The sequence below is a fragment of the Dicentrarchus labrax genome, unplaced genomic scaffold (genome assembly GCF_905237075.1).
Source record: "Dicentrarchus labrax unplaced genomic scaffold, dlabrax2021, whole genome shotgun sequence".
Lineage (NCBI taxonomy): Eukaryota > Metazoa > Chordata > Actinopteri > Moronidae > Dicentrarchus > Dicentrarchus labrax.
Window position 1 is genome coordinate 17,929,487 of NW_026136723.1, and position 19,141 is coordinate 17,948,627.

General features: G+C 39.2%; 1 protein-coding gene across 5 annotated transcripts in view; it reads right to left on the minus strand.

Moving 5' to 3' along the window:
• csmd3b (CUB and Sushi multiple domains 3b) overlaps positions 1-19,141 on the minus strand; it is a 346,262-nt gene that overhangs the window by 43,992 nt on the left and 283,129 nt on the right. For all 5 annotated transcript variants that reach the window (XM_051389946.1, XM_051389945.1, XM_051389942.1 and 2 more), the window contains exons 30-46: positions 18,983-19,121; positions 18,271-18,458; positions 17,038-17,156; positions 16,484-16,559; positions 16,208-16,324; positions 12,532-12,645; positions 12,325-12,420; positions 11,837-12,040; positions 11,388-11,512; positions 10,703-10,799; positions 7,631-7,735; positions 7,426-7,544; positions 6,793-6,862; positions 6,105-6,221; positions 5,712-5,921; positions 4,367-4,555; positions 3,188-3,365 (exon numbers count right to left, since the gene is read on the minus strand). In XM_051389946.1, coding sequence (XP_051245906.1) covers positions 3,188-3,365; positions 4,367-4,555; positions 5,712-5,921; positions 6,105-6,221; positions 6,793-6,862; positions 7,426-7,544; positions 7,631-7,735; positions 10,703-10,799; positions 11,388-11,512; positions 11,837-12,040; positions 12,325-12,420; positions 12,532-12,645; positions 16,208-16,324; positions 16,484-16,559; positions 17,038-17,156; positions 18,271-18,458; positions 18,983-19,121 — 2,263 coding nt within the window. The remainder of the gene's footprint in view (positions 1-3,187; positions 3,366-4,366; positions 4,556-5,711; positions 5,922-6,104; positions 6,222-6,792; positions 6,863-7,425; positions 7,545-7,630; positions 7,736-10,702; positions 10,800-11,387; positions 11,513-11,836; positions 12,041-12,324; positions 12,421-12,531; positions 12,646-16,207; positions 16,325-16,483; positions 16,560-17,037; positions 17,157-18,270; positions 18,459-18,982; positions 19,122-19,141) is intronic.

Genomic DNA, 19,141 nt, shown 5'->3' on the forward strand with positions numbered 1-19,141 from the left:
ATTGACTGCGAATGGAGTCGGACAAAGCATCGACGCCCAGAGTGATTGTGCATGGCTATGGGCTCATCTTCCTTGTCAAAACAACTCAAACTACAATGTCACAAAGCTCATTTTGATATCAAACCTTCACAAACTCAGATTCAAGTTCACTTATAAAAGACCAGCTCCTTTTTGTCTCTTGATAACAACACAGTTTAAAGCCCTGGCTCTCTTATTCCTGCTTTGGGATGCACAAGTTCATAAATATTGATCGAACTGTCGTCAGATCATAAGAATAACAAATGTGAATCCTGTTGTAGACTTGGCTTTATTTTGCCACTAATATCAGCCTGGCATTCATGAAAAGTTACACAATTACCACACAAGGCAGACAGGAAGTTATCTGTCAACTGGCGGGTCAGGCTTTCTGTGCAATGTCGTGAGCATATTTCATCTTTAATGCCAGACCCACCAGCTGTCAGACTGGAACTAACCAATAGCAGGGTCATTATCAGGGATTAAGAAATATCATCATGAAGTTAAATGAAATGATTATTTCCTACTGTTAAGTGTTTTTGGATGAGGCCAATTATACCTGTCAGGTTATGTAAGGAATCATGCTCTTCTCTGATTCACACTGAGTTTCATTCATTGCTTTCCACTGCAGATTATAGTATGGCGACATACAGTATACACTACAGAGAAGGCTTGAGTGTTTGAGGTAGCACAACAGGTAACATCTGTGACATATATGATAATTCTCAGGGTGAAATCATGTAGTAAGCCTCCCAGTATGAGACCAATTAGCAGACTAACTGACTGTCAGGTTGGCTGGCTCTGGACTGTGGAGACCGCTGTGAAAATCACACCTTTGCCACTGACACTGTGCTCTCTACAGGAAACCAACTTTGTGGCTGTGTGGCTGGGATTGTGAGGTTTTTTTTGTGTGTTTGTGTGTGGTTGCTGTCTTTGCTTTGTGTGAGTTCAGCAGTTTGTTCACTTTTCCATCTGACAGCAGGGTCAGGAACATGCCGTGCAACCAATTCATGGAATTCACAGAATCGGCTGTGGGTGGACGGCACATGGCTCAACAGTGTTGTGGTGTTTGCAGTGGGAAAAAGCCGGCTGCATATTGCAGTTATGAGCTTCATCTATACACTTAAGATATATATACACTTAACAAGCAACACCATAATGGATTAAAAAAACAAGTTGTTACACTTGATAGTATTTGCGGCGACTTAAAAGCTGTTATGTGGAGATAAACAGAGCCAGTTCTCCAGTGTCAAGTGTGTATAGATATCCAACAAGCTTTCACATTTGTATGATTGTGTTATGCACTATCCGGCTGCATTTTGATCATGGAAACAATTTAATGATTGGCAGAATGTTAATCTGCAACAGTGTTGATAACTGATTAATTATTTTAGTCACTGTTCGAGCAAAAATGACAAACATTCTCTGGTTTTAGCTTCTTAAATTGCGGATTTGCTGTTTTTTTTCTTTCTTACTGTTGAGTATAAGTATTCTTTGGGTTTTGGTTTGTTACTTGCACATCATCTCTTACTCTTGTGTTGTGTTTTACTATTCTTTAGACAATAAACAATCAAATACTTGATGCTGAAGGCTTATTCATGACCTAGTAAAGAAAGATAACTAGTAGTTTTTAATGAGTAGAGAGATATTTTTTAATTGAAAAATTTAAATAATAAATGATAAGAGTAATAGATTAGATCAAATCTGCTGTCCACTAAATAACTGTGAGATTGTTTTACCTTAAATATGAAAAAGTGGCGTCACAATGTTTTCACAACATGTAGTTTACCTGACAGAGGTTGCAGCCAGACAGTCATATACCTAAACATTCAGACTGCTGTTGGCTATAAATGGATCCTGAGACATTAGGCAGTGCATTTAGCGGTGAACCCTTACGTTTTTATCTTCATCTAAATTAGAACCTCCTAAAATGAAGTTTTCCCAAAGGTAAGCTTGACTTAACTGGAGACTCAGGCAAATAGTGGTAGATGTCATTGAAACTGGCCTCTAGGTCACGTAATGGGATCATTCAGTCTGGTTGAGAATAAAGGCACCGTTTTTACCTGACAAAGTTTAGTTTCTTGGTGTACCTGTCTTTCGCTGGAAGAAGGAGACTATCAAAGTGATTCATCCATATAGTTGGTGTTGGACCGGGAAAAGGTACACTGTGTTGCCAGACTTTCTCAATAGATAATATGGTTTTTAGTTATAATAATTTTCCTGAGGGCTGTAGAAACAGCCAAACATGGAAATCTGGACGGTTGACAGTGTCTATATCATGACAGGCAAACAAAAGTACAAGACAGACATTTGGTCCTTCTGTGTTGGTCTAAAAATACCTAATTTGCGAGGGAATGTATCAGCAGCCCACCATGTCTTACCCTGCTGTTGTTGTATTTCCCCTGCCTAGCCCTGCCTCTCCATGTCTGTATGCCAGGTGACGTTTCTAAACTGTTGATGCTGTACCCTGCTGTCTATTTATAGGAAACAGGCTTTAGCTATAGAGAAAAGGCAGCAACATGGCAACCATAGAAATAAATTGTACAGTCTATTTATGGTTCTGCTGCCATTTTGTACCTGCAGAAAACTATATAACATGGCATCTAAGCATCATTTAAACACCTGCAATGACAAAACGTCTGCTGTTCCCAATGGCTGTCCTCGCCAAAAAGAAAACTGAAGAGAGAAGTCATAGCTGGGGCAGGTGGGGACGGAAAGATGGATAGTATATGACAAATAAGACCAACTGAGACTTGGAGATAGTGAGTGGAACAAAAGCAGGGAGAGACTTATGAGCAAAGAGAGACGGGTAAAACATGACAAGAAGGAAATTATGTCAGAGTAACTTTATATTCAAGGAGAGATGTCTGTAGTCATAGTAACCCTTGCAGGAATTTAGCCAATTAGTGGCCAGCTCTGAAAAGATGTTAAGGAGCATGACATCCTGTGTGAGGGAGACATGATGTGTATGTGTGTGTGTAGCAGAAGTTCTCAGAATATGTGGTACAAATTAAATAGCTATTCAGTCAAATAAAAAAAAGAACACTCCTTCATAAAATAAATCTTGATAAAGCCAAAAAAGATTGTTAAGAAGCAGTACATAACAAGGATCAACAGTGTAAGTTAGAAGATGAGGAAAAACAAGAAAATAAAATAACTAAATAACACCTACCAGACGGTAATGTAGTCATATATGGGCTCAGTGCTCAGCACAGTAAAATTGATGTATATCCCATGTCCAGGAGGAACTCTAACACTCCAAACACAGTCCTGGAAGTTGGGATATTCCTCGGGGTGACCAGGAGAGTAAATGGTTCCATTTAACGATGTGATGTTGCCACCACAGAGAGCTGTGAGATAGAATATTCACAGTATTACCCTTAATAAATGACGAGCAAATTAGTATTACCATTGTTAAGCTTTAGTAATTGTCTGGATGACTGAGGAAAGACACGTCTCTATCAGTCGTGTAATGACCACTGGATAACACCTTAATTCCTTTAATGAATTGTCATTACAGTTTTATTTCAGTTCTGCAGCACAGGTATTCCTCTGAGTGTCAGTGTTATGTTACTGTCACTGAAAGCTATAAGACTGAATATTTACAGTTTTATAAATTGAATGAATGTTAATGCTCTGAAATCTAGGCTTAAAATGAAAAAAAAGAATAATAATTGGATTACTGTGCAGCTGCTTGTCACAAAGTTAGAATAATATATTTTAATAATATAATTTTAACTGCTGAAGGAATTATAACAACATGCCTGACACCTCTTCTTATTTCCCTTATTTTTTTTCCACTTTGCTCTTGGTGCAACATTTGATATCAGCTGGTTACACTGTAGTAGAAATATCAAGGAAAACATTGTGCTTACATTTAGAAAGCAGTCTTGGCAGGTATGAATAAAAAATAATGTATGCATTAAATAGTTACAGCTTGGAGTAAGATAACTCTGTTTAATAATGGAAAAATACTTCCACAAAGTCGGGAAGGGAACAATATGAAACACCATAACCAATAGTCACAACAGTGATAGATATCAGTGTTGAAATGTTATTAAAAAGCATTCACAAGTGTGGATGGCTAGGGGGGTACGTGATCTTTAAAAACCTCCGCTTTGGGATTGAAAGAATAGTTTACCAGTATACATGTGCATACAATCTGGGAGCAAGATGTTACAAACCCCATATAAAACATAAATTATGTTTGCTTGAGAAAGTGAGATATTTCATATGAGAACTAACAGCAGTGTAATAACTTCTCAGACCAAAGATACTATAAACACAAGAAATACTATACATTCAAACAGACACAGATATTAATAGATACAGGGATGACCTTCTGTATTACCTTCACATCGTGGTAGTGGGTGATTCCAGTTCCTGCTGATTCCATGTAAACATGTGAGGGAAGCTTCCCCGATTAGAGAATATCCAGGCAGACATTCAAAAGACACTGTCATCCCAACGCTGAAATCTGTGCCAATCACGATGCCATTTCGAAAGGGCCGAGGGTCTGGGCAACTCTGGAGCTGGTAGGCTATAGAGACAATAACCCAGATCAGTCAAGGAAGACAGAAACAATACAGGACTAGTTTATAAACAGCCAAGAGCAGCAGTACGATATGTGCTTTTATTGTTCGCTGGAACAGTTACTCTTATTCACTCTCAGCAGGATCCTTCTTGCATCCGCAAGGACTTTACTGGCAAATGCTACAAAATAAATTTAAGGTTCCGACCACCAGCTGTAGCTTCTGGTCCAAGAGACAGAACCCATTTTAAACATCCTGTAAATGGTCTACACTCTGCCCTAAACTACTCTGAGTATGTTAAATGATCTTTCTCCTCTTGCTTAAAAGGTGTTTGTCAGGAATCATTTTCATTTCAGTTTAAAAGACTCAATAATTCGTCTGGCATTTTATATTGCTAATGCAGTCTGCAACCGAAGTTTCAAAACAGACTGAAAATGCTGCAGAGAAACTGAAAAAAATAACAACTGCAGGCTTCTAGATATAAATTAAGATTACTACGTTTTTTACAAAGGTACCATGCACCAGTGAAGCTTTTACATGTTCTTTTGATGTTGCCAAAATACTCGAATTAAATCTGCCATTTATACGTTTTAGTCACAGCCAAAGTTACAAGAGTCAACGGTTTGCATGACTGAAGAAAGACGTGACTGAGAAAGACAAACATTAGCAGCTATAATAGTCCTGTTTTAAAACACTTTGGCAGTGCTCCTGTCATGAGATAAAAGGTATAATTCATCAGCCACTGTAATTTGCACATTAATAGAATTAGCTGTAACAAATTAGGCTATCTACAAGATTTGTCATAATAAATATGAGACTGCTCAAAACCTTTTTAGTGTCAGATAGAATAAATATATAAAACTCATCTCATCACTGAAATGAATCCAAAAATGAGGACCTGCATGTACCCTGTAATCTTTTGGCAAGTGCTTAGAACTAAACATTTTTTTATCGTCGCTTGAATGTCGATAATTGTGTTATTAGATGCTCCTGAGAAATGAAGTCACACTTTCAACAGTCAGACTGTCTACTAACCAAATTTCCATATTGGCAACAGTTGCTGTTTTCATAAAAAGCGCAGTCGGACGACAGCTCCCGTTTTCTTTTCTTAGTAAAAGGTCAGTGTACACAAGATGCTGGAGAGGAACTTGTAGAAAGATTTACCTTGATATGTGATGTGGAACCCTGGTTTGTTTTGTGAATAGTCACTGTGGAAGAAGAAGCTGGTTTGGTGGGTGGTGCTGAACAGAGACTTGGGGATGACTGGACCGCTGAACCGATCAATGACCGAGCCCGTCTCCAGCGTTCCACTGCGGATCTCTAAGTAATCATGGATCGCTTCAGTGGAGAAGTTCAGAAACTGGAGATGGATACCTGAGAAAAAAAAATACATAGCTTATGACATTTACAGCAATCAGCCAAGCTTGACTGACAAAGAGGCCGGCAATAAAAGCAATTGCAGATGCTTCATCAGTAAAGTGGATAAAGGAAACAGACATGGAGAACATGGATGAGAGGATCAACACACATTGTTTCAAAGTTGACAGTGTTTCTTACCAAAGCCGACAGGTAAGTTGACTGTCCATGTGCAGTCTAATCCACTTGGGTAGTTGCCGGGGTAACCAGGACTTAGAATTACTCCACTTACATCCGTCATAGACCCACCACACTGGGCTGCAAGCACACGTGTCACAGAAAGAGAGAAAAATAAAGAAACAGTGGTTCAGTGTTGAAAGCAGCACATCAAAAGCAGGAAGCTGACCCCACTGAGTACAGCAGACATACAGCTCTTCTTCCTTTTTAAGACCCTGCTATTGCCTAGACGCTTGAGTATCTTCACTCTGACATTTCACATCATTCTGAATCAAACATTAAAATTCAGAGTCTTTAATAAATACCCTTCTTGAATAAATTACCATTGTGCAAGTAGATGTGTGTCCAGGGCTTGTTTTCTCTAGTTTGCCTCAGTGCATGCTGATAATTTGGCACACTCTGCATGTTTATGGCCGAGTCTGACTTAGCTTTGCATCAGTTTAAAAGCTTAATCATATTCTGCACAGAATACTAAATAATCAGCTCATCACAGAACAGTAAACTGATCAAACGGCTTATTTTTCGAAAAAGTCAGGGTAGGCAATGAAGACTGCTTGCATAATTTCTGCAGCAGTTTTGCACATATCTCATACATGCTCATATACATATATACATATCCAGGCTCATATAGGTGCTGTAGGAGAACACCTACCGAGACATAGTGGTACAGGGTAGTTCCATCTTCTCACAGGTCCAGGCATGCAGGTGATATGGGCATTGCCCTAGAAATGTAAAGGCAACCACAATCTATTATTAAATAACAGCTGTGAAATCACCACAAAATTAGCTCTGGTTTAAAAGTTCTGCTATCTACTCAAGAATAATGTTCATGCTTTGCAATAACAACTAAAGTCAAGCCCTATATTTAGCATGAGGAAGGCAAACCTCCATTAGAGCAGTATACTGCACAGAAATTGGGCAGACCACACCAGAGACATACATTATTCAGGAGTTGTGCAAACCACACCAGAGTTGTATGTTTAGTAAGAGCTGGGAAAACCACCCGAGAACGGGGTTTCCTTCTAATTCACTGTTGAAATAGTTCTTGGTTTGTGCAGCCAGGGGATAAAAAGAGCGAATTGCGACACATCAGAAATGCTGAGCAGTCTTTAATGATTTCACGTACATAGCTGGCAGTCAGTTTGCATTAAACAACCATAACTCGTAGTGCATATTTTTGTTTAGTGTATTGGAGATGAGTATCCTCAATCTCCTCTCAGTCCCTGTTAGCATGTATCTTTGTAGAAAGACAAGCAGTATATCCACATATAGGTTGCATTTTTACCTGAAGAGAGTATCCTTGTTCACATGAAAACTGCACAACGTCTCCCACCATAAATCTGTCTCCTTGTCTTATTCCATAGCTTGGAGTCTGAGGCTCTGGACATGACTCCAGACCAATAGCTGATAAGAAATGTGAAATAAACTTTCAGTCATCGTATATAAAACACAACCTGCAGATAAAGCTGTATACAAGATAAATATGTTACCTGTATATTCCAGGTGAAAACCAGCAGCTGAGACACTAATATCAGAGCTGAAGCTGAGATAGAGGTTGTTAGATGTACTATTCAGGAGAGGCGGGATGGTTGTGCCTGAAAGCAGGGAGAAAGCAACAGACCCCGATCATATTTTTTCATTTTTCAACTGAGGCTTGAAAGCAAATGATCTCAGTTATCTGACAGCAAAGGAAACAACAAAGGCCTCCCAAACCTACATTTTCACTTTTTTTTGTTTGTGAAGTATTCTCGAAGGAGGGAGAGGGGAATTACTTTTATATGAGACATCTGTTTTATTTGAGACCACTTTTAAAATGTTGGCTTGACCTACTTAGCGTGGCAAGGCAAAGTACAAAGTAAAAATGATACTGAAGCAAAGCCGGCACAGTGCAACAGGGTAATTCTGTCTGGGTCCCTCACACATAATATAATTGATGATGCACTTTAAAGGCATACTGTGCAGGATGTTCTTAAAAAAACAACATATAGACACAAACAAACATAATACCTGTGAATTGTCACTTATGACACTTGTGTGTGGCGGAGTCTGTAACTGCAGAGATACTGCCCTCTGCCTGTATTTTCTCATTTTGTTGTGTTCGGGACTTTTCTGGGCAGCAAAGCTTTGGGCAGTGTGCAGGGTGTGAGTTCGGGACTCGATTAAAACGCAGCAGCCGGGTTACATTGCTGTCTCCGTCTATCTCTGTCCTCTGCTCCCTGTCTGTGTCCTGGATGCATGATGAGCTGCTGTGTGTGTGTCCATGTCTGTTTGACCGACAGCGGAGAGGATGAAACTACGCTTCAACTGCATTCACACAAAATCCAGAAATATGGCACCTTCCTGCAGGGTTGCGCAGAGGTGTGTCAGTATTTATTTGGGTTTTAGAACAATTACAATATACTTCTTTTTTAATATATATATATGTACATATTTTGCCTTTATTAGGTAGGACAGCTGACGATAGACAGGAAAGGGGGTATAAAGAGAGTGGATGACACACTATAGGGCTATAGGGCACCTTGAAACAATCAACAACAAACGTTTTATTTCTCCGATTCACTGCTTTGTTCTCGTTAACATTACTCACTCTCCTCAACCGTGCTCTATGTAGCTCGACCACAGGTGCTCTCTCTGGCTCGCTCAAGCGGGAGAGGAGGGGCCAACTTTGAACGATACGTCTACAAACGCCGATGGCTGTTTTTATTTACATGTTGTTTTTTGTTCAGGGGTAGGTGTGTCAGCAAAACTTATCAAAGTTACAGATACATTCCTCTGAATGAGGACTCCATTAGGCCAATGGATGCTATTGGTTGCCTGTTGTGAGGGGAATTAATTATATATAATCATTTCTGAACAGTCTGCGGCCCCCCTGCTGGTTGCATTCACATTCCAGAGAAAATGTAATTCATTATCATAACGGAAAAAATATAAAATGATTTTTGATTAATAATAAATGGTGATGAATAATGTATTGCATGGATTTAACCATAACAGTTATTTGGGGATGTATGGCAGTATTAATCAGAAGTTGCAATCAACCATTTAAAAAAAGTTTTATCGCCTATGTCCCTGTCATGGTCATTTCGTAGCCCACCATATAATCTCTTATCCAGTTTATTGTAAAGATGTCAAGCCCTTCCATAGATTATTTAATACATGCAGAGATAATCAGAATACTTTTCTTTCTTAAAAACAGTATTAGCATTCCCAGGAAATGCTGTGTCGGCCCCCTTTTTAAAATTACACAAGGGAATGAATCCAGAGGAATCCTTAAGACATGTCTTTTAGTTGAATATGAGTTGTTGGAGCACTGGAGAGGCATGTAGTCAGTGCTGATATTGGGACCAACCACATTGACACTACACTAATAAACAACAGCGATTCTGTTGAGTTGACTTTTTTTTAAATAATTTTTTAACAGGAAAAGCAGAGCAGAGAAATGTAGTTAAGTCTTTTTTTCTTCTGCATGTATAACTGAAATATCAGATGTTTTTGCATGAAACATAGAAAATATATTTCAGTTGTTTCAGTTTTCAGACATTATCTGGATAACAGGCGATAAGAGCTACATTGCAAAAACGGTGGGTAACATACTGACACAGCATGTGTGCCGCTGTTGTGTTTGTGGATTTAAATATTTTACCTGCCACAACAGTTTTTCATGCTCTTAGGCTTGACAATAGCAATAAATCAATGTAAAAATATCAGCTAGGAGTTGGAATGAATCTGCTCACCCCATTAAAGTTAGCTCAAATGTATACTAATGACATTGTGGAGTACATTTTGGGAGCACTCAATGTGAATAATATAATATAAATAAAAATAATAAATAAAATAATATAACAATAATCATATTGTTTTGTAATTAATGTGTTTGACGCATCATGTTGCTTGGGAAATATCTATTTCTAGTAGAGAATTAGAGTGTAAGAGGATCAATTAGCTATGCGACAAATATTTCTCATATGTCTTTCAAGTAATCACATGTAAACAAGCAGGTGTCGGGGGAGTGTGTTTCTCGGCTCCTGCTAGGAAACTCGGAAGCAGTTTAGCTCTAACTGCACTCATAGTAGGGCGCCACATGGGCAGCATCTCTTATGCCTCAAAACATCATGACAACATGTTTTTCTAACTTAACTGCATTTAACTGTCAAGCTATATTTGCTGTAATCGGGTTACAAGATAAGAGAGTTCTTACTCTTCTTTATTTTGTTACAAGGAGTATGAATGCTTGGAAAGGGGGGGCCCTGGCCTTAAAAATTAGATTTCCTTGGCTTCTCGGTTACTCAGTCTCACTACCATATTCACTACTGCTATCAAAATTGTAACAATTCAGTTGTATATAACTGTATAACTGTATAATTTACCATATTTCTAGTTCAAAATAAGTGTATGCTATCATACAAGATAATTTTATAATTATTAATTGTATGTATTTTGTACTGGCTAATTTGTTGCAAATGTTCTCACACTTCATCACTGTAATTTTCCAAATTGCTTTTTGGCAAGAATGACAATGATATGTGTAATACTATAAAAAAAATACTGAAAAAAAAGGTTACCAGAGTAGCTTCCCAGTCTTGGTGCATGATTGTCACCACCATCGTAAAAATCCAAAGAGTCCCAGTTGTGCTCGGTGGCAAAACTCACAACTTGTATCTGGAGAGAGAGATAAAGAGGAAGAGAAAAGACTTGTTAGAATTTGTTCTTATTAGCTTTTGTTATATTGTCTTCATAAAAACGCCTAAACTCTCATTTGACATCATCTGGCATCTGGTACTGCGGCCTATAATATTTGTCATCGTCGTAAAACACATCATGTCTGTTAATTGCTGTAAATATTCAATATAAAAAACAATATACAACATGAAAGGAGATGTGAGACAAGGCTGAAAGAACAAGTCAAACAATACAGAACACACGTACTTGATGTGATGTACTATAAAACGGAAAGAAAAACTAGACGTAATGAGAATTGTCTTTCAGATTTTTGCAGCAGACTCCTTTTTCTGTCAGAGGCATCTTTGCCTTTGTGTTCGTCCGTGAGAACGGTTTAGCTTACACGCAATCAGGCATTATCTCTCACGATTAGATCCTATCTAGTTATCTCTGAATGGTCCCTCTCTCACAAACCATCCATCCATTCATCCTTCTAATAATATCTTATCTTCCTTGACATCCTGCCTGCTCAGCTTTTAAGCCAATGATACATAGGTCAGCCAGGAATCAGTGTGTGACGGGTACTACCTGTATTCCAGCCCCTTCTGGAACAGAGACCTTCCACACACAGTTCTGGTTGTTGTCGTAGGGCTCTGGATATCCGGGTGACAGGATGGTCCCACGACGAGAGGTCAACACGCCCCCACAGGGAACTGAGCGAGCAGAGAGAGGAGAGGAGAGAAAAACCGAGGTTAAAACAACACTTTGTCTGAAAGTAACAGGAAAAGGGAGTCACTTGGACCTTCTCTTCCCTCGCTGAGGATGAGACCAAAGAGCCTGAGGCCTGGTTGACAGCTTGGGCATAGTTAGATGTTGGGTTTTTATAACATTGAAATGCTTTTAACTGTCTGCATCTGTTTTATATTGTTCCTCATAGTGAAGAGTTCATTGTGCGACTGACAATGTATCTTATGACGTTACCCCATTCTCAAAAGAAAAATGTCTGTGTTCTGCCAAATTTCTGGATTCATATTTACCCATGCATGTTGGCAGGGTGTCATTCCATTGTGCCAGGTTGTCTGGTACACTCTCACACCGTATGGCAGTAGAGCCATGTAGGAGGTAACCAGGGTTGCACTCAAACTGCACCAAGGAGCCGACTGCAAAGTCATTACCGAGACGCTTCCCAAAGCGTGGCTCTGGGACCGAACTGCACTGGGTGGAGCTGGTCCTTGGTACAGCTGCAGAAATAAGGACAATATAACCATTACAAAATTTTAATATTGATGTAAAGTTATTCATTTTTCTTTTTTTTTTAATCTCAGTAAGGGTCTTCTGGCTAAATAAAGGTTGAATAGATACAAAATTAAATAAACTGTGGAATTGTACATAAAATGGCCGTTGTTTGAATGATTTTGAATGAATAAAAAAAAAAAATAATAATTCTGGTACTATTACTGCTACTACTAATAACAACAATAATGATAATTGAAATAATAATGTTGGCTGATTGTCATTGGCTGACCTTGGTAGACGAAGTGAAATCCCTTAGCAGTTTCTGGTCCGACTGTGGTAAACTTTATCGTAATCTGGTTTCCCGAACTCAGAGGGAGAGACTCACCTAGAGAGGGACACAGGGTCGAAAAGATACAAGATAAGAAACAAAGACATATGGTTAGGGCTGAGGATCTGTCCACCCATCTCTCATATCAACCCATCCCTCTATCCTTACCAGAGTGGGACCCAGAGAGAGAAGATAGCAGTGTGTTCTGCTGAGTGGGTCCGTCGTAGATTTCCACCACATCATTTAGAGATGTCTGGAACAACACAAACTGACCAAAGAGGACTGGAGAGAAAAAAAAAAAAAACAGATAACCACATTTGAAGAGCAAATTATTATTCCATGCCACTGTCTGCACCTGACCTTCCAATGATAACATTAACCTGTAACACCTAATTTAAATTGTATTAAGCTGCAGCGTCAACTTCTATCTGAAGCCAACTACTGGCACAAAATTTCATATCAGGACTTAACAGTCAAAGCATCACCTCATCTTCATCAGGCACTAGACCAACCCACATCAGCTGGGTATATCAGTTGCTGTCAGCTAGTGTGAAATGTTGGCGTTGGCAAAAACTGACTTTTGTCAACATATGCCAGTAGGGCAAGGTGTTTTTCGGATCTTCTCTGCAGTATTACAAGCAGGTAGAGTGAAAGGAAGGCATATGGCACAAGGGAAACCTGTCACACCCATGTCCCAAATCCCATGTTTTACTCTGTGATAGAAGGTGAAAAGCCTGCTGCAGTGGCCAGGAATTAAGCCCAGGACTCCCATATAATAGCTGGAGATTCCTCTACTAAACCATGAATTTTATGATACAGCTGTAGTCGCAGGTAGTATTAGAAGGCGCCCTGGAGGCCTGAGGCCTGAGGTATAATTCCCTCCGTCTTGGTTGATCACTCTGTCTTTAAATCAATCATATGTCGCCTTAAGATACGAATCTGTGTTGTGTGTTGTTGTATGAATGACAATGTGTTTGTCTGCAGCACATAAAAAACATGTCCTTTAGGATAAATTAAATGTATTTCAGCCTCAATGAAGCCAGATCCCTGACTACACACACACACACACACACACACACACACGTATCATCTCTCCATATCTCCCTCAGCCCCAAAGGCTGAGGTGTAAAGGATTAAATCTGAACATTGCCAAGGATATCCCGCTATAAGAAGGTCACTGGTCACTTTGTGCCAGGCTGTTTCTCTCTGTGGAGTTCTTTGAAAGCACGATCCGCATTTTGCTAAAACATTGCTTTGACTCACAAAAGACAGCCTCTCTGCTTTCATGTAAAACCCTTTTTCATGATAAAATAATGGCAAGCAATCAAGAACAGAAACAAAACGGTGGATTTTCAATTGCCGTTGAATTTGAATCTGACAATAAAACAAAATCATCATGAAAGCATTTACCGCTATTTGGCTAATGAATTTGAACCTCTTATACTTGTATCTTACAGCTATGTCATGGTCATACTGTACACGAGGATGTGTATAAGAGAGCATGCTGTTGAGTGGTCATAAAGAATGACAAGATTCTGCCTGTCAGCAGAAATACTTAAAAGCTCCCACTGTGTATAGATTTTAAGGAAATCAGAGTGATTAAGGTTTCCATCATTCCTTGCCGTAATATCGACATACCGCAGAGCAGGTGGAGGACTTCACAGCTCAAACTGTTTCAAAACAGCACAGATTTCAGGATGGAGAACACACATGCACCAGCATTCACACACAGATTCCTAAAGCATTAACCCACACAGGGAATAGCTTTTAGAAATCACAGAGGATTTCACTCATACTGAGATGAAAAAAAAACATATACAACACAGAAAGATCCACACAAACAAAGCCACACACAGAGATAACAGCAGTGTTGTCCCACACTGTGTTAACCACATGGCTCGTCGGTAATGAAATCCGTCTGCACTGCAGTCACACACACCCAGCAGATCTGTTCAGTCATCCAGGTTGTAACATGCCCAGCAAAGTTTAAATCAATCCGCTGGACTTGTTATCAAATGATTGAGATGTTTCACTCTGCATTTGAATTGGTTCTTCAGCTCTTGACATCAGATGGAGAAAACCTGGGCATCGATCCCTGTGGAGCTGCCATGCTTCCCAATGAGCTGCCTGAGTGGGTGTCCTCAGCCATATCCTCATTCAACAGGAGGTATGGCAACTCCACAGGGATGAATGCCGAGGGTTTTCCCCACCTGGTGTTAAAACTGGAGGAGCCATTTGTATGAATGGTGAAATCACCATTAACCATTTAATAACAAGGCCAGTGATTTTATTCAGATTATCAAAAATTTTAAAACTGCAACCATGAGCCAGTTGCTGCAAAATATTTACATTTTTTTCCCTTTTTTTTTGGAGAATGACAGCTGCTTAACAAATCTGGGCATGGCGTAAAGCGCCAGCACTGCAGCTTAACAAAACAATCTCTGTCTGTTGCTCTGTGTGGGAGGTTCAGGGAGGGTGTCTGTGTGTCTTATACAATATGTAGGCCAACCAAATGTTAGCTCCTCTCAGTCAAAATGTCTACATGGAGCTGACACTCCAAAGGCTGCTAAGCAGATATAATGAGACAGCAACCATCAATAGCCTCAGGGAAAGCTGCTATTTATTCATAATACCACAGGGCATAATTGGACATCATATCCACCAATTACTGATTGTTTGTAAAAGCTCAAGTCAGACAAAATTAGTCAGTCGTTCTAATAATAAGCCACCCAGTTTAGATGCCAATATGTGATGTAGTGGAGACTCAAACACATATAAACTTGCACATATTGAAAATTAAATTATATTGATACCTTGACTTAATGTCTACTTACTAGCTTTTCTGGAGCTTTCAACAGTATCTGCTTATACAGACAATGCCAAACTATTTCCAAGCTCAGAAATAAATGTTTGTACTTAATTTTTGGCCAACATAAAGTCCTAAAAGTACTATAAAATCATAACCGCTACTGTGCTTGCATGTCAACCAATTAATCTCCATGACAACAAAAAAAGCAAGAAAGTGGACCTTGAGTTGGGTTTGTTTTGTTGAACTACTATTTCCAAGGTCAAGAATAAACTTTAATGCTTAAAATAATACCTGGCCTGTACTACTATTAATGCACAATGACAATGTTACTGACTATAATCACTGATTTTTGACACATTATTTCTTGACTGCACCCCTTCCAGTCGGAGAGAGAGGGAAACTAAATCAGTGTGAGAAAATGTGAGAGGAGACTCTAATGTCCCCACATTCCCAGCACAGCCTCATTTAATGTGAAGAATGTTCTACAATAATCCTATCTATGTGATGTGTCATTTATTTCTGACTTAAGGACCACTGATCAAATGTGGCAAGATAAAAACAACCTCATCGTTAAATGTCACTTCAATAATGAAACCCAGATGTGGAATCAAGTAAATGGCCAGCGAGCATCTTTTGATCATGTGTAATATCTCTCCTAGTTTTTAGTGGTTAAAATTCCCAAAGGGCTCCTTCAAGGGGCTTCCCCATTACAAATACTGTTTTAATGTCACTTTGTTTCACTGAGTCAAAGAATATATGTCAAAGGAAATTGTGATCACAGGGTTTATTCTCAACTGTTGTGTCTTTACCTACGCTTCAGAGCATTATACACTTACACAATTACACAAATTATTTTTAAGAATAAAGAATGAATTCCTTTAACACTGACTACTTTTGTATTGCAGTTTTCACTCTAGCACAGCCAGTAGATTAATTCAGGTACTGTAAGTAATTCTGTGAAATATTCTCGGACTGATGGTATTCAGTGCAGTGGCTTGTGTGCACTATTCTGTATGTGTGAGTGGATAAACTTACCAAACTCCCGAGGTACAGATATAGAGTAGACACAGGTCTGTCCAGAGGTATAGTTTCTTGGGAAATTTGGAGATAGAACAGTCCCTTCTGATCCTGTAGAACGACTTCCGCAGGGAGCTGGGAACAGAACACACACATGTGCACACACACACACACACACACAGACAGGAAAAAATAATCCAACACATAAATGCATACAGAAAATAACACACTGTTGAACTTTAAGTTGTGTGTATGGAAATGCTTTATTCTGGTCTGCGTTTTAGGGTGTGTTACCTTGACAACTAGGCAATGCCCTGTTCCACCCAGGTCTGCCATCATCTCCCATACTGCAGGTTAGGGTAGAATAGCCCTGATGACAAAAAACATTTTACTGTAAGAAAAACAACCCACCAAACAACCAACCAACCGACCAACCACCCATATAACCAATCAACAAACAAACTATCCACTCATCCCACCAAACAACCAGCAAACCTATTCAACTATTGGACTGACCAGCCACCGAACCAAGGAATCATCCACTCATCCCACAAACCAACCACCAGCCAATAAACCAATCATCCACTCATCCACAAACCAATAAACTAACAAACCAACCAACCAACCATCAACCCCTCTGTCCAATCTACGAATCAAACAACCAGCCAGGCAGCCAATTGACCATCCATCCACCCATATAACCAAACAACAACCACAAATCTGATCAACCAAGCAATCATACATCCATCTACGAATCCAAATAGTTAACCACCCATCTGACCAATCAATCAACCAACCAACCAAACAAACACCCACCCATCTATCCATCCATCCACTTTTTTTTGTACCTGCAAAACGTATCCTGCCTCACAATAGAAGGTGACAGTAGATCCAAGCTTATAATCAGATCCCAGCCTGGTCCCATTCAGGACCACACCTGGGTCGAAACATGATTCCCTCAGTTTGGCTGGACAGAGAGAAAGAGAACAATTGAGTTAGTGAAACAAAGGGTGAGGCAAAGAAAAAGCAACAGGCACACATATATAATAAATTACATTAATAACAACTAAGTCCCTAGCCATAATCAAGTAAGTCAGGCATTTCGTTGGCATTTTTAACTGTCTGTTTGACTTAGCTGCCTTTGCCAAAGACGGAGCAAGAACCATAACTTTATCTCCCGGCTTTTGAATGCTACATGAACCTTGTAAATTATGACTCTGGCTCCCCTCCTAAAAGATTAGCGGCCACCTTGCATCAACTTAAGACTTAATTCCTGAGTCCACAGAAAGCCAATGTTGATTCTTTTGTGCAAGTGAATCAAACTCACACCTCTGACAGACTATTTCCACAGACACTAACAGACACCACAGTCCCCAACAGGGACTTTATGGGGAGAGCAATCATTCTTTTTCATCTTAAAATCAGCATGATGCACACTGTCAGCAGTGTGGGATACGTAATTGCAAATATATTTGTATTGAGCATTTAGGGGTATTGCAGTAGTCTTCCTTGTTAAATGATACAATTTAATATTTTTAAACACATTCTGGAGACATCCTGTCATCACGGGAGGCATCTGAAACATGATGTCCCATTGATTGTGAATACTTAAAGAGTAGTTTCCCAAGTTACCTTGCTTATGAAAAACAGATAAGACAGCCCCTAGTGCAATTACATCAAGCAGAGTATATTAAAATTATTTTTCAACACTCCCAGATGGAATGTGTCTTTACTGTTTTTAATCTATTTTCAGAGAAAGACATACATGTGTGGAGTCTACTTCCAGGTGGCTTCTGGTTTAAGATATAAACCATTACATGACAAATGTAGAATCAATTATGCTGCTTTTGCTTAGGTAATCATAATGATATTGTAGATGTGTTTAGTTATCATACCAGAGTGAAATGTGTCTGTGCTGTTAAGAAGTCCCCCTGCTGTAAATATTTTCAAACAAACTTAAATCTCCCTGAGAATGAAAAATCTGTGGTTTGTGTTGTTTGCCTTGTCATTTAGAAGCTATTCCAGCAGTAAACAATGCATAGTACGTAAGGATGGATGGTACTGTTGGCAGAAAATTTTACCTTTGTATTCCAAGTGAAAGCCAGTGTAAGAAACAGACCCATCACTGCGGAATGCTAAATGCATGGTATTCGAACTGCTCTCTATCCTCTCTGGGAGTTTGCTGTCCTGGAAGCTACCAATCAGAGGACTGTTGCTATCCGGACCATCGTAGATATACAAAAAGTCGTAGTTTGGCTCAATATTGAAACTAGACATAGATAAAGAAAAAAAAACACAGTTAGGGACAAGCAATAAAGGGCAGCAGATGGGGAGAACAGGGGCACAGAAAAAGAGTCAACACTGAACATTTTAGATTGAGTTTCAGCCAGGTTATTTACAGTTGCTTTTGTTTTGTATACTAAAAAACATTCAGAAATTCATTAAAATCATTTTTAGAACACTGACTGGTAAAAGTTCAAATTTCCACTTTCAGAAAAACAAATGCTTTTACAATAGTAAAACTGAGGCTGATATTGACAGTTTTTGATCAAGCATACTGTATGTTGCAAAATAAAAAAGAAGCCTAGCAGTTATAAACTCTTTATATTCTGATCAATTTTAGTGTCTAAACACTCATTGATGCCAGAAGACAAATCCTAATGATTTTGGTGATCTTTTTAATTTGTTCTATAGCACCAAAAGGGCTACTGTCTGTGAATACTGTCTTGTATACATGATTGACTGTAAAAAAAGTCAGTGGATTTTTGGAAATTTAGCAACATAGCAGGTTACCTGATGAAGGCCAGTGACAGGACATAGTCAGAGTTTACAGCAATGAGCCAATCACAGTCCTTGGAGTGAGGGTAGGGATGTGGGTAGTTAGGTGACAGTATAAATCCATTAGAGCCAGTTAGGTTTCCTCCACAAGGAGCTAAGATGAGAACAAAAGCA